Source organism: Sciurus vulgaris, assembly GCF_902686455.1.
Source record: "Sciurus vulgaris genome assembly, chromosome: 4".
Lineage (NCBI taxonomy): Eukaryota > Metazoa > Chordata > Mammalia > Rodentia > Sciuridae > Sciurus > Sciurus vulgaris.
In genome coordinates this window covers 104,283,210-104,310,417 of record NC_136464.1, presented here as the reverse complement: position 1 = coordinate 104,310,417, position 27,208 = coordinate 104,283,210, and the positions used below count along the sequence as shown (strand labels likewise).

The following is a 27,208-nucleotide window of genomic DNA, read 5'->3' as shown; positions in this document are numbered from 1 at the left end:
TCATTGAGGTCTCCAGAGTCCTCTTGTCTCCCCCACCTTAGTGTTTTATACACCCATCATTTATCACATTTTTGTAGAATAAAAATGGTCACAATTTTTTTGAAATTCCTTCTGTGGAGAAGTAGAGGTGTTGGCCTCTCCTTCTGAGCCTGGGTATATTTTGAGGTTCTGTACCAATACAATTTTGGAAAGTGATCCTGTGCCTGTTTTTGGGTCCAGGCATTATAATCTGGCAGCTTCTTAATTCTGTCATTTGGAACAGTCTTAAAGCCCTCAACTGCTGCTTATAGTGTCCAGTTACCCTGAGGCCACCGTGGAGGAAAGACCATGTGAAGAAGCCATCAGGAGAGGCCCTAAGATTAAAGAGATGAGAGACGAAGATGCCCAGACAACCTGTGTGGTGCATACCCAGGCTGCTGAAACAGAATGCCACGGTCCAGAGAGCTTGACCAATAAATACTCATTTCTCATGGCTCTGAAGCCTGGGAGAACGAGGTCAGGGAGCCAGCATGATGGGTTCTGGTGAGGCACTTTTCCTGGTTTGCAGATGGGGCCTTCTCTCTTTTCACAAGGGCACTGATCCCATCATGATCTAGTTACTTCACCAAATACCCCTAATCAGGGTTTCAGCACTGAAAACAGACCTGACGCAAGACAATGGAGCTCTCAGACTTCATGGAGCAGGGGTGGGTCCAAACTGCTGAGCCCTATCTCCAAGGCAGATTTATAAGAAAAGTAAATGATTCCTTTTTTAAAAAATTGAGGTAAAATATACTGTACTAGTCTGTCTTCTGTTGCAAATAATACAATATCACCAACTGGGAAAATGATAAAGAAAGGAGGTTTATTTTGGCTCATGGATCTGGAGGTGCAAGATTGAAGGCATTGCCTGGTGATGGTCTTTGTGTTGGCAGATTCCTGAGGGGGTGCGGAGCATTGCATGGTGGGAGACAGGGTGTGCGCCTGTGTGTCTTCTGGTCCCTCTTCCTCTTCTTATAAAGCCATCAGAATTCAGTCATGGGCCTCCACCCTGATGACTTTATCTAATCCTAAATCACCACCCAAATCCTAAACACATTGGATTAAGCTTCTACCCTCTGAGTTGTACCTCACAATGGGGATTAAATTTCAACACATGAAGCTTTGGGGGACACTTCAAACATTTTTAACTGTATATTTTGGTGGCTGAGTAACCATCACCACCATCCATCTCCAGAACTTTTTTAGCTTTGCAAACTGAAACTCTGTACCCCAATCCTCCCCTGCCCCAGCACCTGGAATCCACCCTTCTATGCATTTGACCATTCCAGGTACATCATAAATGGAAATTGTATAGTACTACCATTTTTTGTCTAGCTTATTTCAGTTAGTAAAATGTCTTCAAGTTTCATCAAGTTTCAATGTAGCATGTACCAGGATTTCTTTTCTTTTTAAGAATCATATGGTAATTTTAATATTTTGAAGAACTTGTTATTTTAAGCCACTAGATTATTTTTTTTCAAAATTCAGTACTTTATTTATTTATTTGTTTATTTATTTTTTTGCCACTAGGTTTTGAGATGGTTTGTTGCCTTCAGCTATTTTTGGTGTATATACAGATCTGTCTCACTATGGGACTGAGTTCTTTGGGTGCCTTATTTTTCTATATTATTAGTGCATAGCACAGTGCTTGGAATAGTTATGAAATAAGTGAGTGCATGGAGATACTCATAACCAGGGTGATATTAAAAACACTTTTCAGGCAGGTCTGGTGGTGCACACTTTAACCCCAGCTACTCAGAAGTCTGAGGCAGAGGATTGAAAGTTTGAGACCAGGTCCTTGTCTCAAAATTTAAGCAGGATCCTATCTCAAAATTTAAAAAAGTCTGGGGATATAGCTCAGAGGTAGAGTGCCCTTCTGCCAACCTACAGTACCACAAGAAAACCCCAAACAAGTAAAATCCAATTTTCAAGCTGAAAGGCATCAGGCATCGATCAATCATAGCAGTCAGGAGCTGTAGAGTTGTTGGGTTGGGAGGTCCTGCCTGGCCAGCATGACCTCTTAGCTGCTAGATTGTAGAGGCCTGGAGTGGGGTAAGGGTGGTTTCTGATCAACTGGTATTTCAATATTTTAACAAGTATGCCACTGGTACCAGTGTGGGTATAGCATGGCAACCCTGTTATTATCACTTCATGAGGAATATCAGAATGATCTACATCTAGTTCTGCAGGTGAAGAAAATGAGGTGCAGAGAAGTTAACAGATTTCTTCAAGGTCATGAAGTTTGAACCCAAGTGTTCTCTTGGTCTACTGTTCATTCTATTACACAAGCTGCACTGTGTGCATATGTAACAGGTCCTTGTGGGGAGATGTATAAACCTCTTGGAGAAAGGAGGAGCCCATGGGCGTAAGGTGCATCATATAACAAAAAAGTACAAGCCCCAGTGCCGAGATGCTGCCGGCAAAACTATCACAGGGCGGAGAAGGGAGCACATTTGCCTGAGAAGGATTCACTAGAACCAAGTGACTAGACAAGTAGATTGACTAGAACCAAGCCTCCAAGAACAGGAAGAATTTAAGCCATCAGCAAGAAGAAGGGAGTACAAGGAGGACAGGATGGGGACGTTAGAAGAGTCTGGGTCTGGCTGGGGCAGAGAGACTACCATTAGATGGGAAAGTAAAGAGGATGTATTGTCCCCTTGCCCAGTCATTTATTTGTTTGGCAACAGGGACAAATCAAGTTAGAAGAAAGTTTCAGGAGGTCTTTTTTAAAAAATTATTTATGTATTTTTAAAATTTTTACACACTGCACTTTGATTCATTGTACACAAATGGGTACATCATTTCATTTCTATGGTTGTGTAGAATGTAGATTCACACGATTGGTACATTCATACTTGTACACAGGGTAATGATGTCTGTCTCATTCCACCATTTTTCATACCCTACCCCATTTTCCTTCTACATAATCTAAAATTCCTCCCTTCTTCTCAAGAGGTTTTTTTGACAAGAGAAGGAAGATGGCATTCATTGAGTAAGACTGACCCACCTACTCCACCAGCAGCTGCAGGATCTGGTTACCATTCATGCTGTTGGACACTGTCAGGTTACAGATCTTCCTCAATTTACGATGTCAGGATAAACCCATCGTATGCTGAAAATGTACTTAGGTTGCAAAAGCATTGACTACATCTAATCTACTACATATCTTGGCTTATAACACAGTGCACTGTAGTGTTGGTTATTTCACCTCATGATCTCTTGGCCTACTGGGAGCTGTGGCGGTTACTGCTATCCAACATCATGAGAGAAGAACAGACTGCACGATGCTAGCCCTGGAAAAAATCCAAATTCAAAATTTCAGATATGGTTTCTACTGAATGAGTTTTGCTTTCATAACATCATAAAGTCAAAAAATCCTAAATTGAACCATTGGAAGTCAGGGACTGTCTGCATATATTCATCTGATCTCCCCTACTAGAATGTGAGCTCCACAAGGGCAGGGACTTTGCTGAGAGCACCAGGACATCTCCAGTGTTGGTGAGTCAACTCAAATTCCAAACAGCAGTAAGGAGAGGTGTCCCACAGCCCCAAAGCTGTAGCTCCCTGGGACCGGGGAACCCGAGACCACGGACAGTCCTGGTTCCCACATCAGCACAGGAGCATGCTCTAATTGCAAATCCCAGTGCTCACAGCCTCTGCCTGCCAATTGAGGCCTCTCCTTGGAAGAAGGAGCTTCAGCAGTTTTAGCAAAAAGACTCCTGGTTCTCAGACAAATAATATCTGGCTGTCTGCTCAGTTGGGTCTGAAAAGGCCCTAGAGTACTTTCCCTGTAGCACATACATACAGTTGCCAGAGTGGCTTTTCTCTTGTCCTCAAAAATAAGAAATGTCTTAAACCTTTACAAACCTTCCATGGTACCATAGAAACTACTTGGCAAATTTCCAAGGTGAAAAAAATAAAATTTTGCAGGACTCTGGGGAATGAACCTAGCTTCTCACATGTACTAAGCATGTGCCTTACTGCTGAGCTGCACCCTTAGCCAAAAATGAATTTTTTTCTTTTGTATTCATGCACATTCGTGTCTACTTCATCTTCTCTTGCAGAACTCTCAACAGGTATTTACATCTAAGCTCAGGTACACACAATTGCAAAAGCATCCTGTCTGCATTTCTCCCTCATGTACTAGGGCAGATTCTTTTATGTAGCATCCCTTGGGCTCTTGGCTCCATACTGGGGCTTTTTACCAGAGAAATTGGAAAGTAGGATTGCATTAAGACATTTTTCAGCTTTAGTATTAAATACATATTCACCAAGGTTCCCTCCCCATCTGTCTTAAAATGTAAATTTGAAGTAAATTCTAAGGCTTCTCCTGCAGTCATCTTGGGAAGTATTTGCAGGCATCAAACCCTGGGAAGGGAAACAAGTGAGTTAAACTGCTGTTTGTGGATAATAGGCTCTCCTGTTCCAGCTTTTGGCTGCTGGCTGATCCCTCCATTTGAGGCTATTTGGGAAGGAACAGCAACAACCTCCCAGCCATAGGCAAGACGGATTAGATCAGCCTGGGATGGGACCCAGGGCCTCCAGCGTGCCTTAGCAAGCACTCCACCACCAAGCTACATCCCAGCTCAGGCAGAAGAGGTTTCAATCACATGGAATACACACACAACCACTGTTTGGAAAATTGGGGGGAAATCAGGAAGCATTTCTCTGCAATTAACTTCAAATATTTCAAATCAAAACACATTTTTTTTTAAAAGTGTGTGTGGGGAGGAATACTAGCAGCACTAAAATTTGTAAATAACTCTAATAACAATGATATAGAAACTGCTGGAACACAGCATTCCATTTCACAGCTCAGGCCAAGACTGTCACTCTGAGCATAGCCTGTGCACCCTTCCTTCATATTCCTATCACTCTGGAATCTCAAGTCAAGGAGATTCCAACGGAAGGCAGAATTTTGATGTCAATCTTTAAGAAGCCTAAGTTATTTGTATGTGCTGCCTACTTTTAAAATACTAAAACTTAATGCTTATGAGTTGAACAGGATGTATTTGATGCTTATAGCTTTGGTAGGCAAAGGGATTTTGTCTTCCTTGGCAATAAGGGTTCAAAATCCTTTATCAGAGATGTTTTGGAACCAGAAGTGTTTCAAATTTCAGGCTTTTTTTTTTTTTTCAGATTTGGTGATATTTGTACATACATAATGAGATATCTTGGGGAGGGGACTCAAGTCTAAACACTAAATTTATTTGTGTCATATATACCTTATACACGTTGCCTGAGGGTAGTATTATGCAATATTTTAAATGACTGGGCATGAACTAAAGTTTCATGGTGTGGAATTTTTCACTGGTGGTAACATGTCACCAATCAAAAAGTTTTGGATTCTGGTGCATTTTGGATTTGGGATTTTTAGACTAGAGATATTCAATCTATACCTACAGAGAAGGGAAAAAAATATCATTTTCTTCTTTTCCTCTATGGGAAGCTAAAAAATAATAACAACATCAGGATGGCTGTGTGGCTCAGTAATAGAGTGCTTACCTAGTATATTCAGGCTCTGCGTTTCATACCAGCACTAGGGGGAAGGTGGATAAAATAACAATGTCATGATTTCATGCTTGAAGGTAGAATTTGAACTGCCTCCAGTTTGGATTGTGTGGATGCTGAGATGAACCAGGAGGAGGGAGATAAAGGAGGGAAGAAGGTCCTCTGTGGACAATTCTTTCCTTTGAGTCACCGCATTCAAACTTGGTGTGACTTCCTGGACCCTCGTATGAAGGGAGCTGGCCTCTGATTCCTGTGCTCAAGTTCATCAGCAATTCAGACTCCCTGTACTCCTGCCAGTGAACAGTGTCGCCTGCTCAGCAGCTCCTGAGCTCCAGGAGTCTGTATCTGCTGACAAAACCCTATGTTATAGTCCCAAGTCCCTATGACTGTAACCGCTTATTAGTGGAAAAGGAAATTCCAGAATAAAACATCGTCCAATCATTTACTTTAACAAAAGATTTATTTGAAACAGGTTTGTGCAGACATACACCAGTCAACAGGATTGATCAAAGCCACAAATCACTAAATTCTCCAAACACCTCTAAACGTACAAGTAGATGCCCTTCATTTGTATTCACTCCAGGAGGGAACCCAGCTCCACTGAATGCGCTGCTGTAATTTAACAACCAGGGGACATTAATAGGACGGGAAAACGGTTATACTTCTAGAGAGAGGGAACAAAAACCCCCACATAACATGGAAGTACTCACTGCTCTGCTGGGAGCCAATTAAATGTGCCCCCATAGCCTGCTTCCCTCTGCATAACCAGATTAAAACCTCCCAATCACCAGCAATATTTAAGCAATTTCAGCGCAGCTGTGACAAGAGACAGGCGAGCATTTGGCTTTGCTCTTATGAGGAAGACCACAAAGATGTTGCATTCAAATGGCAATTCGGTGAGCTACAGGAACGATGTCCCCCCGCCCCCAGACCCCTAGCAGCCATTCGGTGCTGCTGTGCTGCCACACTGACCCAGACTGGGAGCCTACACACAAGCATCCAGGCACACCCCTGGATTTGGCCATCACTGGCAACATGGGAGAAGGTGCAGGAGAGGACAGCAGAGACTTCAGTCCTTAACCCATTTTATTAGTGAAAAAACAAGTCTTTACTGGTGCAAAAAAAAAAAAAAAAAATGTTTTTTTCTTTTTGTGGTCTTAGAGATGGAACCCAGGGTCTTACTCATGCTAGGCAAGCCCTCTACCACCAAGCTACATCCCTAGCCCCAAAGGGTTCTTCTTTTTCTTTTTCTTTTCTGTTTTTTTTTTTTTTTTTTTTTCCAGTTGATGAATAATAATTTTATCTATAAGGGATGTGGCACAGGCATCTTGTTGGAAAGAAAGAAACTCCATGACGGGGTAGGTTTTGTTTTATATTGGTGCTTAGTGTTTCACTTGTATCCGCATACCAAACTTCTTAAGAACACAAGTGGATCCAATCCTATATGGCAAGTGGGTCCGAGAACCTTCCAGCCTTTTTCACTTTTGCAGCGAAGAGCTTACCTAAACAAGGCTCTTGATAAGCCCTCTTGACCCCTGAGTTTCCTGGGCAGGATTATTTGTATAGTGCTATTATTTCAACTTTCTTCTTCCTATTTCTGCCATAAATCACAGCCACCTGACACTTTGTTCCTGACTTTTAAAACAAACAGGTCTCCTTTCTTTCTTTAGCTAGGTCAGAAGAAACGCCTATGGGCTAATCTTGGAGCATGTTTTTCTTGGTCTGACGCCTGGGAGAAAGAGCAGAGTGGGTATCTCAGAGGCAGCTAGATCGAGAGATTGTCATTTAAAAGTGAGCCAGCCTGGTGTATAAAAAGAATCACCCTTTTGTCTCCCTTTCATTGGGAAAGCAGAGGTGTTCATCTAAGGTTAATAGCTGTGGATCATACGTGGGGTCGGGTAACCGGTGAGCTCACCTCTCTTTTCTGCTTCCATTTGTTTGTAATGTCTGATCACTTAGATTTATGTTGGTTTCATACCCGTTTCTTCCCACTCAAGAAATCCCTCATACCAAGCAAACTGAGAGCTTTGAATAGAGCACCAATGAGAAGTTTGATATCCAATAAAGCTCCTGTAAGGTGAAGTGGAATGGAAATGTGTACTGCTGAACAACTTGGGATGCTCAGGAAAAAAAAAAAAAAAATGAATAAATGAAGAATACAATACACCAAACTGAATGTCCTATTTCGTTTAAGAGTACTTAATAGGAAGCCCATCTAGCTGCTATCTATGTCCTTCAAGGTGAGAAATGGCTAGCATGAGTTAATGATAAGTACCTTGAGCCCATGAAGAATCACCAACAAAGCAGACTGCTGTATAGTTTCTTTTTTTGGAGGGGAGGAGACTTTATTTTAACTCTCCCCATCGTTATCATGTTCACTAATTTAAACATTTGCATGAAGAAAGTATTTATAAGATGGGAGGGGATGCTGCCTTTTGACTTGACCTGATAAACTCATTTCTTTGCCAAGTTATTATTTCAGGCACTGCTTAGCTGGTTTCCCTGCTGACGTATTTTATGGATCCCAGGAGATGAAGGCTACATTTCAAGTGCTGAAGCTAAATCATTCCTTGAATTACTTTGGGACAGTGACCCTAGGCAGTGATTCAAACCCTGGCTGAAATGTGTGTAGTCCTTTCATGTGTTCAAAACTAAAGACTACCTTATCCTACAGCATAGCTTTGCAAACATTCTATTCAGTTTGTGGTTTAAGATAAATTCCTAGGAACATGGACAACTGATAGAAATTCTCACCCTTATGGTTAAGAAAAGGGGGAAGGGGGTCACTGTTATAATAAATGGAGATTATAGAGTATAACTTTCTTTTTAAGAAAATTAAATCTTAAAGCCTGTAATCTGTATGTCTATGCATTTTCAGTCATTAATTACCTAGATTCACTTTTTTCCCCATCATACACTGCTTCTTAAAAAGTTATTACTCATTTTCACTGCCACCTTCCGGTGGCAGACCTGAATCCTTATCAAGAAAAAGGAAATGTCAAGAGTTCTCAGTTGAGCTCTGCTGAACCACAGATTCACTTTTTAGGATATTTCTCTACAAATGTTCACTATCCCCTTCTTCCAAAGCACAGGTGTTATATGGTACTGATCCAAAAGAGTCATCACATTTTTGTTTTAGTATGTGCACATAAACTTAGGAAGATAGGAGAAAATAATACTGGTCAAGAAGTCTGGAATACTCTGCACTGAGACAGGAGAGACACATTCACTACACTCCTCAACTTATTACAAAGCCTACTCCATCAGCTGTGCTGAGCCAATCCAGAAAATCAAGCAGAGCTAGGTGGTTCATTTTGTTCTCCCCTTTACAGGTGTGTTTTCTACAGCCACTGTTGCAGGTGTGTGCCCAGGCAGTGGAACCAAGAACTCAGTTTAGAGGATGGCTGGTCTCGCCTGTTTGCAGAGTTAGCCAGAACAGGACATAGCCTCAAATAAGAGCCACTGTGTATAGTACTAGCACAGGGGTTGACCTGAGTGGGTTCTGCCAGTTCTGCCTAAGGCCCTGGGGTGCTGACCAAGTTTGACCTGCTAGTCTGGGAGTCACTTACTGTGTGGCAGAGTGACAAGTCCCATGTGACATTTCCACTGAGCTGACAGGCAGCATATGCAACCTTGTCCAGCTCACTCGGCTCCCTGGGGAGGAGTTGTGTGTGACACTCTGACCTCAATTTAAAGATAGAGCAAATGACACAGCCCCTGAGTTGGCCCCAGCTAAATATTATACATCACACCTCTTGACAGCTGCCCTGCCTAGAAACCCAATTTAGTCATTTGACTGTAAGAAAGCTTAATCACATGAGAGAATAAATAGAAAGGCATCCCTTCTAGAAATGTTTTCTTCCGTGTGCATACCTCATTATTGCAAAGACTGTTTAGTCTACTTCTCAAAAAAGGAGGATATGCGACTTTACTTCAATCCCAGAAAATTCGACTGTACTTTAATGTAAAAAAATTAAATAAAAAAAACCCAAATCCCATAAACACAAACAAGACTTCAAGTTCAAGAAAGGGCTAAGGGTTTGACAAAGAATTGAGTTTTAATTTAACCTTTTCAAATAGGTTTAGCTCCCACATGAAATCAAATAGTGAAGATGCCTAGTACACATTCAATTCCAACTTTCCTTCCTCTTCTGTATTTTGATTACCATCTTTTTGGGTGTGCAATAAAGACATACACCTGGTTTGTTGTGCTAACCGGAAGCACATTTCCTGCTATCATTCCTGCATGTCAGTCTTTGAGAGATTCATATTGCTGGGTGCTCTAGTAATTAAAAATGTTTTTTTCACCTTAGGGAGTAAGGAATGGTAACTTTCTGAGTCTCCCCTGTTAAATGCATCATTGCTTCTTAAACCCTCTCTGAATTCTGGTCATCGCATAAAGGAGGATTAGTTTTCTTAATCAATGCAAATTATATTCTAAGTTTTTTCAATGCTCTCTAATTGTGGATGTTCCAATAATAAAGAGGAAGCAAAGTGCACTGTTGTTTTATTTTCTGTTAGTACAACCATCTCCAGAGGAATAGTGCCACTTTAATCAGTAATAACTACCCAGAAGTATTTACTTTAGGCCAACCTAAAATCTGGTTTGGCAACCAAAGCAAAGAGGAGAGAACATGCCTCCAGGCTGGTCATTTATTGAGGGCTCCAGGTTCTTAGACACATACTTGGAGGTACCCAGATCTCATGCCAGTTCAGAATGTGAAACTGGAGTCAGTGACTGGGTCTTCTATTCTTGTCTTAGAATTCAGGGCACTGTATTCAGGAAGGCCCCTGTGTCTAAAAGTAATTGGATAAAGAAAGGAAATCATGTCAATATTTTAAATACAGATATTTAATTAAAATGTTTGGAATTCCTTTAACTAAACTGCATGGTAAGGTCTTGCTTCAGCTCCCATACATGGGAGGCTGATCCTGACAACTGTAGGGATGTGACTCCGGAATTCCTACTCAAGAGATCTGGTGGAAATATCCTCTGTGTCTGCCTCCAACATTGGTATGCCCTTCACCACCTTCTGAGAACATCTGTGGTCTTCCTCACTACTCTCCTTTACTGTCCTATACTGTCCCTCTGGGTTTGTGAATTCTCTGATTCTATAGCTACAGAACGAGAGATGTGTTCCTTCGCTGTACAGACATCTTATTTGTTTCCCAACAGTGAGTCTAAAGTGTGCTCTGAACTTCCGAGGAAACAAGCATTGATTGTAATTGAAGCAGTTGCCAAAGTCTTGGTGGTTGGAAATTAGGAAATGAATATTCAGAGGCTGACCAGGGCAAGGGGTTCTACCATCATCCTGATTTGTGGGATCCCCTTGTCAGAAAGAGGCAGATAAAAATCTAAGATATATTCAGAATAGCTATGTTTTTGTTTAGTTATAGAACAAAAAGTCTGAACGGGAAGTCTGAATCTGCAGTGGAACAAGGAAAATTACAGATTAAGGTCGGCTGCCTACCAGCTGCCATGCACCAAGCCCAGTGGCCAGCCACGCAGAAGGCCTGAGGATAAGGGACACCTGGACAGCAATAGTAGGATCAGTCAGCTGGCACTTGGAAAGGATGCAAAAGAATCCACGGCACACTGACTGTATCACTCTGCTGGGAATGTGGCTAAGAGGTCCAAATAAATGTTCTCAAGTTTACCTCCCAGATAAAGACTTTTATGATTTCATTGCAATCAAGAAGTTTATGCCAACTTCATACAAACAAAATAGGAATGAAAGCAGGTGAGCAACTTGCCTAAAGTGAAGTTTGCATGCTGCCCACGTTGGATGCAATCTGTGAGTTAACCAAACAGGAAGTAAGGGTGCCCTGTTCCAATTACAAAGATGGGTCTCTCACGCAACATAAAACTCCTTTCCCTTCCTCCCAGAACAACTAGTACTGATGTTTAAATATTGGTGGAACATAATGTTTTTAATTTCACACCTCACGGAGCACAGTTGAATGCTTTATAACAACGTAAACAGAAGTTAGGCCAAGCACTGCAGACAAATTGGGAGGGAAAAAATGGCTTCCCCTGCGGTCTATACTCCAGGTTTGCGAGGGAATATACAACTAACAAACTGGTTGGCTAAGGCCACAGAAATGTGTTTTCTGGTGATTTGGCTGCTGACGCCAGTCTCTTCTAACAAAGATGTGTTAACACTGGTACAACAAACCACATCTTTTCCCTCGGCTCAATCATGAGAAACTTGTATCTTATTTCTTCCTCTGTTTCCTTTTGGTGGTATCATAAGAACGAACTATTTCTTCCTGAGTAACAGCTCCATGCTCTTCTTGAGAAAAGGCATACCCATCTGAAAGAGAAGCATGCAGAAGGAAGTGGTTAGCAGAACTGAGAGCACTCTAGGTTTAAGATAAGCTGCTTTTTTGAGGGATTCCAAGTTAACCGCGTGCAGCACATGGCTTCTTTAGCCTTGGATGGAGAGGTCTGAGAAACTGTGATTGTGAAAGGACCCTGGGCAAGTGGGCATGTGGCAGTAGAGTGCCGCAGATGCTGGGGTAGGAATGCCTTTTAGAGGGTAGTGTCTTAAGACTGTATTCTGCTGCTATAATAAAAATACTACTGACTAGGTAAATCATAAGCAATAGAAGTTTACTTAGCTCATGGTTCTGGAGGCCAGGAAGTCTGAGATGGAGGGGATGCAGCTGGTGAGGACCATCTTATTGGGTTAGAACATGACAGAATGGCAATCCATTCCTGAGATGACCAATAACCAAGTCCTTTGATGACAATATTAATCCATTCATGAGAGCAGAGCCCTTAAGACCTAATTACCTCTTAAAGGTCCTCTCTCTCTCTCCTCGCTCTCCCTTTCTCTCTCTTTTGAGCTGGCATCCTTCTATGTTGCCTTGGTTCAAGTGCTAGGGTTCAAGTGATCTTCCTGCCTCAGCCTCCCAAGAAGCTGGGATGACAGGTACATGTCACCATGCCTGGTAGGGTCCATCTCTTGATGCCATCACAATGGTAAATTAATCAACACAAGTTAGCACAAGTTTTGGGAGGGATTTATAGTAGGTGAACCACAGCAGGTGGCTTTCCTATTCCTAAGGGGCTTAGCTGAGCTCATTGTGGGTAGGATAAATAGTGGGTCCCTGGTCCATGTCTCCACTCACCCACCACCAATCAAGAGAAATGCCTCCATCTGCCTAATGCTGTGAGCTGCTTACTAATTTATGAAGCTGTAAACATATCAGGAAAAACACATACTACACTACCAGTGAAGGCTAGCAAAGTGCGTGAGATGGGAGCAGTCCTGTGTTTAAACTGCACTAATTTGCACTGGTAATAAGTAATTGAAGTAGGTTTATTTCTATGTAAATAAAGGGAAAAATAGCATGATAAAGCCAAGAAGAATTCAGTGATCAGACTCATCATGTGGCCACACTAACACTGGTTCTCACAATCAGTTTACATGATAATAGTAGATAGTCACCAATGCTTTTTAAGTGCTATGTGTCTAAGACATACTGTTTGCAAAATGCTCATTTAATCATCCCAGAAACCCTAAGACATAAGTGATACTATTCTTACCACTTTTCAGCCGGGAAGAAGATTTTTTTTGTGACCTGCCCAAAGTCACAGACCAGGTAGGGTGGCAGAATTGGGAAGTAGGAATGAGCAGGGTGCTGTGGGCCACACCTCTTACATCTACAGCTCTGAAAGAGGCTTGGTAGTCAGAAGCCTAAGTGGGAGTTTTGTTTCCAACTGTCCTTCCCACAGAAAGCATCTGATAGGACTCTCTCTGCATTGGCAACCCTTCTGTGGCAAAGGGACAGAAATGTTCCTCAGCTCAATTAGACATCCTGACCAAAAAAACAACATAGTCCAAAGCCTAACAATCATGAGGAAGCATTCATGCACGTTTACAATTTGTCAGTGGAAATGTTCACTTATTTTCATACTCTAAAAGGAGAAAAAGAAATTAGAAATCATGCTCAGGCATCAGCTCCTGGGTTATTTGTTAATTTCCTCAGATGTCTGGCTTACGGAGGAGAGTTGCCATGGCACAAAGACATACCACAGCAATGCTTGAGAGACTTTGTGGGCACGGAAGAGAGGAGGAGGCAGGAGAAAATGCCCAGGTTGTTTTTTTATTCTCCGTGTGCCCATAAACCCAGAGTCCCTGTCCTTGGGCTGGCTTCCCAGCTCTTCAGAAGAGCATGCCTGCCAGCAGCCCTGAGAAAGCCCAAAGGCTCCCAGGTGGGCCACCCTGGGAGGCCAAGGGCTTGACTGCAGAGGCAGCCTGGGGATCAATCCAGGACACAGAGGCTGAGTAGCAGGGAGGAGGACCTGGACCAGGAGTCTACAGGAAGGGGAGAAACAGAGAAGGAGAGTGGGCCACAGTGAAGGCAGAACTAGCCAAGTGAGGGTGAACACAAAGGACAGAGAGCGATCCTCTACAGGGGACTTTTGTCTGCTTGTTCACCACTATTTCTAACAAAGCAAAACATACAAATCAAAAATCACACCAGCAGTCTCCAGATCAGTGTGAGCCCTTACTTACATAGCTGGGCACAGGCAGCAGAACTGAGCTGGAGGATAGAAGCCAACCCCCAGGTAGGGTGGGGCGTGGGGTTCTGCTTGTTCCATCCAGAGCCCACAGCCCTTGAACTTGCTTAGGGCACTCTCCACACAGGTGGCTTTGCTTTCTCATGGCTGGAGATTCTTTACCTGATCTGCTTCTGAGCCCTGAAGAGCAAATGCTGCCTCTCAGGTTCATTCCCTTAAGAGCTTTTGGACTTTCACCAAGTTGCTTGCTCAGTTCATCAGGAGGAAGAAACTGCCCTGCTGACTTGGGAGGGGCTATTCCCCACCTCCTGCCTCCCTCTGGCACAAGCCTGTCCTAAACCCTGCACAAGGTGCTCTTTGTGAAGAATTCATAGTGTAGTCCAAGAGGACACGCCTTTCCCTGGGACGTTTCAAACTAAAATCTAGCAAGTAACAGTGTCCTCTGGTAACAAGACTGTGTACTGTGGTCTACTAGGACAATTTCCATTCTCTGGTCCTTTAAAAAGCAACATTTCTAGTAAACAGTTGATGTGTCTCTGAGGGGCCACGTGGCAGCTGTCCCTGGATGAGATGTGTCATGGAGTGGCAGTTCTGCCCCCAGCCATGGCTGTAGCCATGCTCCACTGCCAAAGGAGGCTCCTCATTCTGACCAGATTTGTTCTGACCAACAACCGGTCTCCTCCCATAATTCTAAATGCTCTTTATAAACACTTCTGTGGCAGGCAGGGGACCACTGAAAACCCCACCCTGATGACAGCTTTGCCCACTTACTCTGCTTTCATCTTGGATCCAGGGAGCTGAAGGGGCTGATGTATTGGGTCCTACTGGGCATCTAGTCCTTGCTTGGTTATTGCTTGGCAATCTTGGACTTTTTAGGTTTTCTGGGTCTTGGTTTACTTTTCTGTAAAATAAATGACCTACGCCAGTGGAGGCTTCGGTCTCTCACGGCTCCAACCTTCTGTGTGGATTCCAGGACACTTCCTTGGAACACTATACCCAGGAGGAAGAACCTTCTCCTTGTTCAGTAGTGATTTACACTCCCCATCAGTGGGGGAGGCCGCTAGATCCAAGCCAGAGAAAAAAGGGAGTCTCTCTCAACAGCGATTCCAATTAGAATAATTGCTTCCTATCCGTTTTGGGGTCTGTCTTTATTTACTTTCTTTTTTGGAGGGGATAGGAAATGAAGGATACTTGTTGAGATTTTAAAAATAAATACTGGGGTTGTCCTTTTGGGAAAGGAAGTTGGCTTTTGAAATTCTCTACTTCCTGTTCCAGTGGAAGCAGCAAAAGCTTTGTCATTTATTTATCCTGTTTTTCATTTACATCAGGTCTGGCCTAGTGGGCATCCAACTCTGGGGGTTTCTTTGGCTCATGGCTGTATGACTTGCTCAAAAGCCATTAGTACCACTGCCAGGTGGGCCTCCTGGGGGCTGGGTGGGGGCTCACTTAACCATGCTGGGGTGAGAAGGATTTCTAGATTTCCCTCCAAAGAAGCAGGCAGATAGGAATGCCTTATCCTGCTGCAGAACTTTTCTCCCAGGGTGAGCAGAGCACCCAAAGGCCACTGCCAAATGCTCCTGCCCTCAGTTCTCATTGACTGTGATCTAACATCATGTTCCAGAATGCTGTGGTCTGAGAATTTCTTATTCTTAATCTCAACTAACACTTAAAGGGAACCCAAAAATTCAAGAATGAATGAAGGGCCAGGAAGAGTCATGCAGGCTTGTAATCCCAGTGACTTGGGAGACTGAGGCAGGAGGATAGCAAGTTCAAGGTCAGTCTGGGCAACTTATATTTAGAGAGAAATAAAATAAAAAATAGGAAAAGGACAAGGAACATAAATCAATGGTAGAACATTGGCCTGGCAAGTGTGAGACTCTGGCTTCTATCCCCAGAATGGTAAAAAAAGACAAAAATAAAAAAATAAAGGGAAGATGGTCTGACAGTTGACCCTAGGGAAGCAGGTGGATACTCCCTTGCTCAGATAAAATCTTTTAGAAACCAGGACCGGTGGATGGTAAAGCTGTAATGGGCAAAGCTTTTTTATATTTTTTTAATTTATTTTTTTAGTTGTCAATGGACATTTATTTAATTTATTTTTACGCCGTACTGAGAATTGAACTCAGTGCCTCATGCATGCTAGGCAAGTGTTTTACCACTGAGCCACAACTCCAGTGCATAGGTGAAGTTTTAATGGAACAACAGGCCCCAGAAGCACTCACCAGCCTCCTCCTGCCCAGCCTGTACCTATAGCCTGACAAAGATGCAAGATCTGCTCACCACGTTCTGCCTAATGAGTATTTAACTAGGAGCTCACAGGAAACCCTCAGCAATTTGTATTTCCCACTTTCATTTGTCTTTCAGGAAGGCCTGACAGCCAGAAAGTCCTAAAGCGGGCCTGTAGGAACTTTCCCTAACTGGCTTCCTAATGCCTCTGTTCCTAAATATCAACCTCCACCAGAATTCAGGGAGTGGGTGGAGAGGTGGAAGGAGATGCGAGAGGAGTAAATTTCTTAGTTGTTTGTCTTGTCCAGGTAGAGCATTTGATGAAATACATAAAATCATTTTTTTTTCCTTTTCATTTATTTTGGAATAAATTTCCCTTAAGTAACATTCCTTGAAATCAGAGACCTGATAGCTCCTTAAGGAAAGTAGCAGTTTCCTGTCTAGACAAAGATTCCTAACAGCCACAGAAATGGGAAGACCATGGGGATGACAGACTGTGTAGGAAATCCTTGATCTCAGTTGTAAATATTGTTCATTGGTGGTTGAAAGGCACTGTGTTAGTTTGGCTTTTCTTCTTATTATAATGAAATACCTGATTGCTGAGACCACTAGAAAGAAAACAGGTTTATTTTGGCTTACAGTTCTAGAGGTACAAGGTTGCAAGACCTCATCTGGTGATGGCCTTCTTGCTAGCAAAGTCCTAAGTGGCAGAAAGCATCACATGACAGCAAATAGGAAGTACACAGTGTCTTCTCTGGTCTTTCTTTGCCTTCTTATATTCATCAGGATTCAATCATGGTGGCTCTACCATGATGAACTTATCTAATCCCAATCAACTCCCAAAGACTCCACTTCTAAATATGTAGTTGGGTTAAATTTCTACCATCATAATTCCTTACAATGGGGATTAAAGTCCAACACATGAATCTTGGTGGATTCCTTCAAACCAGACCACATGGTCAAATCCAGACTAAAAGGAACTAAAAGTACTACCAAGTTAGTCTTCCAGTTTCCTGGGGAGACTGAGGCCTAAATAGCAGATGGACACATGCAGGGGGATAGTCCAGAGTTCTGTCTACTCAATGGTCCTCTCTCAGTACTAATGACAAAAGTGTCCTAAATTGTCTAAGAGGTTCTATTATTAGTCATTATTTAAAAAATGTAGTATGATACCAGAAGATGACTTATTTCTTATATTTGTTCAGTAGATTTATTTTTTGCCTTCAAAATGTTGATGTAAGAGAAACATTTAGTGTTTAAGACTGCTTAAGACTGTACTTGATCTCTGATTGCAACACACACACATAGTGCATATATCCTTTCTCTCTCTCTTTTTGCAGTACTGCAGACAGAACCCAGGTTTTTGTGCATGCTAGACAATAATTTAACCACCGAGCTACACCTCTTGTCCCGCAAATGTTTTTTCTATGGTTACTATGAAACATTTACTGGAAGAGCAGAGTGGCTCTGTAGTATGAATTCTGTGGTTTAGGGAACCCGTAAGTGTTTTCTGTGTGTGTGGCATACAGAAGGTACTTCACATGCACCATTGAGAAGATGCATAAGGCTGCAGGCATATTAATTATAATCCTATATTCTTTTCCAGAGAAGAAATTTAGAGAAATATTTAAGTTGCCCGAAGCTACTCAGCTAATGGCATCATCATCATTATCATCACTATCATCATACCTAACTCTCTATAAGTCGGGCACTCTTCTAGGCACTTTCTGTATATGATCTCAAATAATCTTCTTGATTGCCCAGCCTGGTTCTCCTATTATCCTCATCTTATAGATGCAGAAATAGAAGTCAAGTAACTTGCCCAAGGTCACAGAAGAGTGGAAGAGCAGGAAAAGGAACCCGACTCAGCAGGGGTGCCCTACAGATTATACTCCATGGAAGAGCCCATCAAACTTCTGAACCTGACCTCCCTCTTCAGTCAGAGATCTGTGACCTGGGTCCCACAGGGCCTCACTGGACCACTCACTCTCCTGAACTGAGCCTCTGCTTTGTGCTCTCAGGGCTGGTGCCTCATCTGTTAGAATGGTGGAGCATTCAGAGAGATGTTGGGCCCCTATCTCTCATGTGGATATTCTGCATGGGGAAGTGGGGAGAGGGAGTGATTACTCCAAGGTGGCAATGTGCTATGCCTTTCCTTCTCTTTCCATTGAGAAGGTCTAAGAATCCCTGTTATCAGGTGGAGCACAACTGAATTCCATACAAATACATGGATACCTGGGATGTTTTCAATGGTTTTTTCATGTTTCATAAGGTGTTCTTTTTCTACCAGGTGCTTCCTTCTAAACTTCTCAGGGAGGGACAGGAATGCAGGGAGTTGGGTGTGGGATAAAGAGATGACTTGTACTCAAAGAAGACAGAGAGGGTGGGCTGGAGAAAAAAGCAGGATCCCTAGAGACAGAGGCTTGTCCCAAGGCCCCTAGCAGCTTGGGCTTCCTCACTGGCAGCTGAATGAGTGTGTTGCTAAAAGGAAGCCCAGAAGCTTCTGGAGAGCTCCAAAGTGTGTGTGTGTGTGTGTGTGTGTTGGGGGAGGGAGTCTTTCACAGCTCATTCTCTACTCTGGGTCTGGGGGTGATGGTGGGCATGGCAACCTTAGACATGGGTCAGCCTTCATGGGAAAAGTAGAGATCTCCCCATCCCAGGGACTGTTATCATTCCAATTAATATGCCAATAAATAAAGCAATTCATATGGATATCATTGGAGACAACAATTGAACACTAATATCACTTCAATTTTTTTTTTTTTTTTTAATTCTCCTGGGAGGCTGACAGAAGGATCTTAACTTATCAGGATTTTCGGTTTATGGATTCTGTCATTCAGACAATTGACTGGGTTTGAGGAAATTCCCTACATTCAAGCTGTATTTGAGTTGGGACCAAATATGGAAACCCCACTTCCCAAAGCACATCTTGGGCTGGCAGCCTTCTCCGTCTCTATTATCACTACTCCAGTTTCTGCAGCTGGCTGCCCTCCTGCTCCACCCGGGTCCCTGCCTGCACTGTCTGCATCTACTCACGTGAGACACACTGCTGGGCCACAGAGCCACCGCGGAAGAGGGTGGGGGGTGTCTTCCTGCCGAGTCTCTTTATCAGGCGGTCGCGCTCGTTCATCCTGTAGGGAAAGCAAATACCGTCAGCCCAACAGGTTTAAGATCAGACGGACTGACAGAGGTGGCGGGAAGCCTCCCACATCAAGGCAAAGGTCCGGTTTCCCAAGCTGCCTGGCTATTTACAGTAGATGCTATCTAGGCACGCTGAGTGCACTGCTCCCTCTTTTAAGTCCCTTCGGGCTCCAGAGCCTCCTCCTCACTTAGGGGTGCTCACAAGTGCCCTTTTCATTCCAGGCAGAACCTGGAGTGAGTGATGTGTTTTCCACAGGAAGTCCTAACGCCTCACCCCCACCTGCAGCCACCTTCCCTTTCAGAAGCCCCTGTGCCTGCAGAAAGAGCGCGCACGCGCAGCAGGACCCCAAGGCAGAGGTGGCTTCTTGCTGCACAGCCAGATGCTTAGTTTGCACCACAATGAAAATCTAGATGAGTTTTCTTCTACAACTCAAGAATTAGGAGCTTTCCCTGCCTTTCCTAAATCTTCCTCCAAGGTGCAACTGCTATGAAGAAATATGGAAACTGTCCCAGAGGTTGGCTGTATTGACAGCAGTTCCCAACCCCATACTGTGTTTCGATTTTCACAGTTTGATATAATGGGGCAAGGCAGTAGAAACATTGGATGGAGAATTCCAGAAATAGACAATTCAAAGATTTTAAATTGGGTACATTCTGAGACATCATTCGCCCTACTTCCTCTCACCATTTGTATTACCTCACATCACAAGAAGGATGAGTATAGTACAATAAGACTTTGAGAGGGAGCATGTTTAGCTTTGATGACAGTCTATTGCTATAACTGCTCCATTTTATTATTATTTATTGCTGTTAGTCTCTTACTGTGACTAATTTAGGGATTAAACTTTATCACAGACATGCTTGTATAGGGTTGGTACAACACAGTTTCAGACCTACACTGAGGGTCTTGGAATACATCTCCTGTGGATAAAGGAGGACAACTGCATTTCAATAAAACAGGAGAATGCTTCTACAATTTTCCCCAGGCAGGCCAGAGTGCTTTGGGTTTCTCACTCCCAGGGTGTCACTTTTCCTTCAAAAGAAGCTTCTGGTGTCTAATGTCCTCTATTATGGGCTGAATTGTGTCCCTCAAAAATTCACTGTGAGGGGTTGAGGTGTAGCTCAGTGGGAAAGCACATGCTTAGCATGCCTGAGGCCCTGAGTTCAACTGTCACGCACCCACGCACATATTCTCTCTCTCTCTCTCTCTCTCTCTCTCGCTGTCACACACACACACACACACACACACACACAAACACACACACACACACCTCATGTTGAAGGCCTAACCTCCAGAACCTCAGAATGGAGTTGTATTTGGAGATAGGCCTTTAACAAGGAAATTAAGGTAAAACGAGGTTGTATAGTTGAATAAGTCTAGTATCCTTATAAGAAAAGGAGATTAGGATACAGATACACAGCAGGAGAACCCTGTGAACACATAGACAGAAGAGCAACATCTACAAGCCAGGAAGAGGGGACTCAAGAGAAACCAACCCTGCAGCTACTTTGATCTCAGGTCCTCAAACTCCAGAACTGTAAGAATAAATTGCTTTTTAGTCAATTGTCATACTTGTTAGGGCAGCCTGAGTATTCTGAGCAGACTCCCAATCCTACTCTGAGGAAATCATGAACCTTGAGTTTGAGGTGGCCCTACTCCAGATCACAGCCACCTTCAACTCTCTCCCAAGGACCTGTCAGACAGGAGGAGGTCCTGGTTGTTCTTCATAGTTTTTTGCTGATGTTATTGAGTACTTTGGTTTCTAGAAGAGAGCATTTTCTGATGGGTTGAAATGACTATGTTTAATTCATCACCAGTTAAGGGTGACCCTCAGCTACCTTAGCATGGCAAAATGACTGATGGCTAAGGAGGACAAACGCTTTTTCTGTTCCTTCAAACTGTTTTCTTTCCTCCCTGCTATCTTCTTTTTCTTCCATGGGCCAAATTAATTTCACTGGGGCAAGCTCAGCAACTGCCCTAGACTACAGAGACATGCAGACTCACAAGAACGCACCTGTTTCTCTCTGCAGCCACTGGCCCCAGACTGTCAGCAATTCCTTGTGCTAGTTTCAGGCAGCTAGTGTAACCAAGGGTTTGTCCTCTCTGACCCTGCTCAGCACCAGTCATAGAATTTTGTACAGAAAGCAATGCCAGGCCCTGCTCAGAGCACTATGAAAGCAGGGGCTCCTCTTGCTGCCTAGACTAGGACAGGTTTGCCAGGTAGGACCTGTGTGGAGGTATAAAGGGCCCCTGAACATGGACATGGGGGTTGACATGGGGCTGGGCTCTATACCTCCCCCCTCCTCTGTGATTGTCATCTTAGAAGCTCCTCCTGGCAATGGGAATTACAGATGTCACTGAACCAAGCAGTGGAAGTGATCTTTGAAATCCCAGTGCTGTACATCTCAGTGAGCAGGTGAGGAAACAGACTGAGTGGTGCCAAATAAGTGACCAAGGTCACATGACCCTGTTCTGTGCTGGACATATGTCGCCTAATTTCCTGTGGAGTGGTGTATATTTTCTCCTCTTTTTTTTTTTTTTTAATGAAATATAAAAATCTGACTCCATGCTTCAGAGGGACCCACTCTGTCAACCCTTTTGACCCACATGAGGAAATGACCAAGGAAACATGTCTACCTATAGCTCAAGCTTGGCCCCCACCTCAGGTATCAGGGACTCTACAAGTCCCAGCTCCATGACTTCCAAATATGCATCCAAGGCTAACCTGACCTCTTCCCAAAGTCAAAAGTATTCCACACAGCCCATATGCACACTCTAGACCTTCAGGCAAGGTCAGAGTGTGCTCTCTGCATGGGGTGTGGTCAGAGCCTGGATATGTGGCCTGGGATGTCCACCTGTGTGCATGAACCCCTACAAAGTTTAGAATGGAGCTGGGTCTGGGAAGAAAACTAATTTTTCTCCATGCCACCAATCTCTGCCTCAGACCTTCAAAGCATCTGGGAAATAAAATTCTCTAGTTTTAATGAAGGGATAATCATCTGGGCACAGAACTATTTATTAGCTTGATTTATAATTTTCATATACTTAGATGTGGTATGTGGTCTCCATTTATAATCATATACCAAGAACTGCAAATGTCAGGAGTGGGCCTGGCTGTGGTAACAACTTCAGAATTGGGGGTGCTAGTGCTGGAATCTAGGTTCTTGTATATACTAAGCATGTGCTGTACCACTAAGCTATACCCTTGGCACATTACTTCAGACTTTAGTGAAATAATAAAATCTGGAATATAAAGTAGACTTATACTCCTCCCTGGTCCTATTCTTCTCCTTTCTATAAGAAATAACCTTGCTGTTCATAATTATTTGCTCCATATATATATATATATTCATAATTAATAGATAATTATGTTATAAACTATCCAAGTGGTATCACTTTCATCATACTTGCTATTTAGCATGTTTTTTTCTTTGCTCTGTTTTCTCCTTTCTTATTTTGTCTACTGGTTTAGAGGAATTTTATTAATTATAGTGGTCACTCTTAGATTCTAACCTGCAATATTTGATAAGGTCAAGAGTTAGAAAATAATTTAAAATAATTTAACTGGCTTCTTGAATAATGCAAAGACTTTAGAACCCAAATTCTTATTTTTCCTGACTCTATTTGTTGTTCAGCTCTGAAGCTTACTTAGTTTGATTGCCATTTTTTGCCGGTAATCTGTATTTTCCTCCTGGTTGCTTTTATGACAATTCTGTTTGTCTTTGATGTTCTGAGGTTTCAAACAACACTTAGCATGACTAGGTATAAGTTTCTTTTTATATCCTGCTCTCTAACTAGAGAAAACTAGAGGGGAAAAGAGGAAAGGAATGGTATGAGGGGGAGCTCATGAAAATTGTAGGGTGATCAGTAGAGCAGAGGAAAGGGACCAGGGGATGAAGGAGAGGAGGAAAAGGGTAAACACTGGGGAATGATACATGCCACATTACACTGTTATATTGTGTGCATGCACACATATGTAACAACAAATCCCACCATTGTGTACAACTATAATGTGCTAATTAAAAATATGGAAAAAAAATTTAAAATTGTAGAAAAGGATGCAGAAAAACTGGAATCCTCTCACATCACTGAAACTGCAAAATGGTGCTGTCATTTCTTCTTGATATATTAAATACAGAATTCCCATCTACCCAAAAGTTCAACTCCTAAGTATACACCCAAAATGATAAAAAAAGGGACTCTGAGAGATACTTTTATACCCATATCCATAGTAGCATTATTCACAGGAGTCAAAAAGTGGAAACAACTCATGCCCATTAACTATATCAACAAACATGGTCTATCCATACTGCTAAATATTATTCAGTCTTATGAAGGAATTCAGTAGATATATGCTGCAACATGAATGAATTCTGAAAATATAACCATCCCAAAAGGTCATGCATAATTATGAAATATGCATGCATATATGAAATGTCCAGAAAGGGCAAATACGCAGACCAAGCAGACTTTGGTTGCCAGAGGCTGCAGGGTAGAGAGGAAGTAGAGAGAGAGGGGAGAGACTGCTTAAAGAAAATGAAGTTCCCCCATGGGGAAATAAAATGTTCCGAAACTAGACAATAGGGATAGTTTTACAACACTGTGAATGTACTAAAAGCACTGAATAGTGCCCTTTAAAAATGATCAATTCTATGTTATGTGAATGATCCCACAATTAAAATAAATTCAATTAAAAAGAAAAGAGAAGGCATGGATCCCAAATCAGGGTAAATTCCCTCCCCCCACCTGAACTGCTGACAATGATGCCATCTTTAAGTTTATTTTTCCGTTGGTGGGAGCTGTTGCAATTAAAGTGCTTTTGAAAAAATAAATTTTTTTTTTCCTGTGCTGGCTTAAGCAGGTATGCTAGCTAGGATCTACCTACATGAAAGGTGTTATGTAAACACTAATTCACCAGAGGTACATGCAGTCTTGGTGCCTCCCCAATAATGATGGTGAAACCTAATCTAACACAAGTCCTTATAAACAGGCTCTTTTTAGAAGCTGACATACCCTAGAGGAGGTGTTATATTCCTGTCTTGAAAAATGAGCAGTCTTAAGAAGGAGCAGAGAGCTGAGAAGGGGTATGTTGGGGAAAAATAAACTCTTATGTCCACATTTCTGTTAGGAAGCGATTCCTGCAAAACTCACACATGCCTAACTGCCGAAGAGCAGGAGGGTGGAGATCTAGCCTGACTTAGATGTCAGCAGTTCCTATAGAATCACAGCAGACACTGCAGCAAAATCACAACCAAGTAAGTATTTTTAGAAACTCACTTTTCAATTAGTTGCTGGATAATCTTGAAATCTTAGATGTAGCTGGGGGTATAGCCAGTGGTATAGTTCTTACCTCATATATGCAAGGTCCTATGTTTGATTCCCTGCATAATAAATAAAATAACTACAACAAAGCATAGATGTGACAGGACCCTCAAGAACAAACCTTTCCCAAAGTTCCCTTGCTTCAGTTTAAGGCTAAACGTCTACCAGTCCTTGGGGATGTTGAAATTCTAACCTGTTTTTAAGGATTCTTAGAGAATGACATTTCACAGCCTCAATTGGTAACTTGTTTACTCATCACAATTTGAATATTATGAAATAAGAACACTTTAGACTCAAGTATATCCCAGACCTATCTAGGTCTCTGTAGAATCAAAAGCCTTCCCTTAGTTAAACAAAATGTAAATACATAATGGGGAAATAACAAAAATAAAGCAAATAGGCTTTCCAGCCTAAGATTCTAGGAAGGCAAGAGTTATGTCTATTCATATACCCTGGAGCTAGAAGCCCTTTAGAAATTTCATTCTATTAGAGGGGAGCAAATGGTTCTTCTTCCTTCTTTCTGCCAATCCATATACATCCCATTTTTAAAACCTGACTTCCTGACTTTTCATTTGCTCAGCATTTATGCAGCCCCTACTGTGTGTGAGAACCAGCATGAGATTCAAGGTCACCCAAGATACAGTCTCAACCTCAGGAGGCACAATCTCTGAAGAGTCTTGCTATGTAGATAAATATCAATGATGAAAGGTGATAACTGCCCTCAGAGAGATTATGTTAGGCTCAACAATTGTGAAATGAAGCAAAGAACTCAGAGAAGGTTCTGGGAGGTTTCCAGAGGAACTGACTTTGAAAGTACATTCTGAAAAATTCACTTATCAGTTCACTGCTGGAGGAAGAACAGATGATGTTCTGCCTCACCTCGAGCCCTGAGGAATGGAGCTGGTCTTCTATGAACTGAGACCTGTGAAACTGCGAGCCTGCAAATAAACCTTTCCTCCTCTATAATTGTGCTCATCAGACCCTTTAAGTCACAGCAATGAAAAAACTGACTAAAACAAACACTAACTTTCTTAAGAATTCAGATTACACAGACCAGTTAGGGCCAGCATGGCTAAGGACACAAAAAGGGTTCAAGGTGAACTAACCTTCATATAAATCCCATTCCCAAAATAAAAAATACAGTTCTTCCAGAACTCAACTTATCTTTGACTACCAAAATTGGGGTGTGGGTATGAGCAAAGTGTTGTCTTCCTTCAAAGTCAAGGATTGGGAAAGGATTGGGAGACGATTCTGGATGTAATTTCACTCTTTTACAGTGTAGTTTGGGTAATTTTCTGTCAAAAAGAAAAGTTTGTCCAAGAAGTTATAGTACCAAATGGCTAGGCAAGGAATCTGCAATGAGAAAAAACAGATTTGTAGGCTCAAAATAGATGGTATCTGCACAATGGCCTTTGGTCAGAGCTCAGAACAGCCCAACCAAAGAGGGCAGGGACGCTCACAAGCTTTTCAAAAAAGACACATGCGATCTTTTTCTATTGTGTCTAATAGTTGGAATAGTAACTTAAAATAAACCAGCGAGGCTAGGAGGTAAGTTCAAAAAGAAATATAAACTATCAACTTGCAATCATACCATCCTTTTACCTGAAACATAAATCTAGGTAAAATTGATACAAATGACTTACTCTAAATAAGTACTATATTATCATGTACCATTGATTTGGAAAAGTAACAAAGCCCATATCTAAAAATTCCCATCCAGAAAGACTTCTGCTTCAAAAAAATGGAAGACATATACCTTTTCCTATTCTTTCAGCTGACAACCCTGGACATGATACACAAAACAAACAAGAAGACAAACCCATATAAATATAGTTATCTCATACTAGACAAAGGCATCAAAAACATTTCACTGGATAAAAGATGACCTATTCAAAAACTGATGCTGGGAAAATTGGAAATCCACAAGTTAAAAAAAAAAGAAATTAAACCCCTCTCATCCTGCGCAAAAACTCAACTAAAAGTGGATCAAAGACTTAGGCACTAGACCAGAGACCCTGTGCCTAATAGAAGAAAAAGCAGGCCCAAACCTTCATTACGTCAGCTTAGGATCTGACTGCCTTAACAAGACTCCTAAAGCACAAGAAGCAAAATCAAGAATCAATAAATGGGATGGATTCCAACTAAAAAGCTTCTTCTCAGCAAAGGAAATAATAATGTGAAGAGAGAGGCTACAGAATGGGAGAAAATCTTTACACATGCACCTGAGATAGACCATCAATCTCCAGGATATATAAAGAACTCAAAAAACTTAACACCAAAAAAACAAATAACCCAATCAATAAATGGGCTAAGGAACTGAATAGACACTTCACAGAAGAAGAAATTAAATCAGTCAATAAACATACAAAAAAAAAAAATGTTCAACATCTTTAGCAATTAGAGGAATGCAAATCAAAAAACTCTAAGATTTCATCTCACCCCAGTCAGAATGGCAG

General features: G+C 42.2%; 1 protein-coding gene across 1 annotated transcript in view; it reads right to left on the bottom strand.

Annotated features, from left to right (window-relative positions):
- Positions 1-5,973: 5,973 nt before the first annotated feature.
- Positions 5,974-27,208, bottom strand: part of ATP8A2 (ATPase phospholipid transporting 8A2) — a gene marked incomplete at its 5' end in the record, with an annotated part of 656,754 nt that continues 635,519 nt past the window's right edge. Inside the window, 2 exons of the mRNA XM_079136232.1 lie at positions 5,974-11,846; positions 19,325-19,419. Of these exons, the coding sequence (XP_078992358.1) occupies positions 11,749-11,846; positions 19,325-19,419 (193 nt within the window). The 3' untranslated portion in view covers positions 5,974-11,748. The remainder of the gene's footprint in view (positions 11,847-19,324; positions 19,420-27,208) is intronic.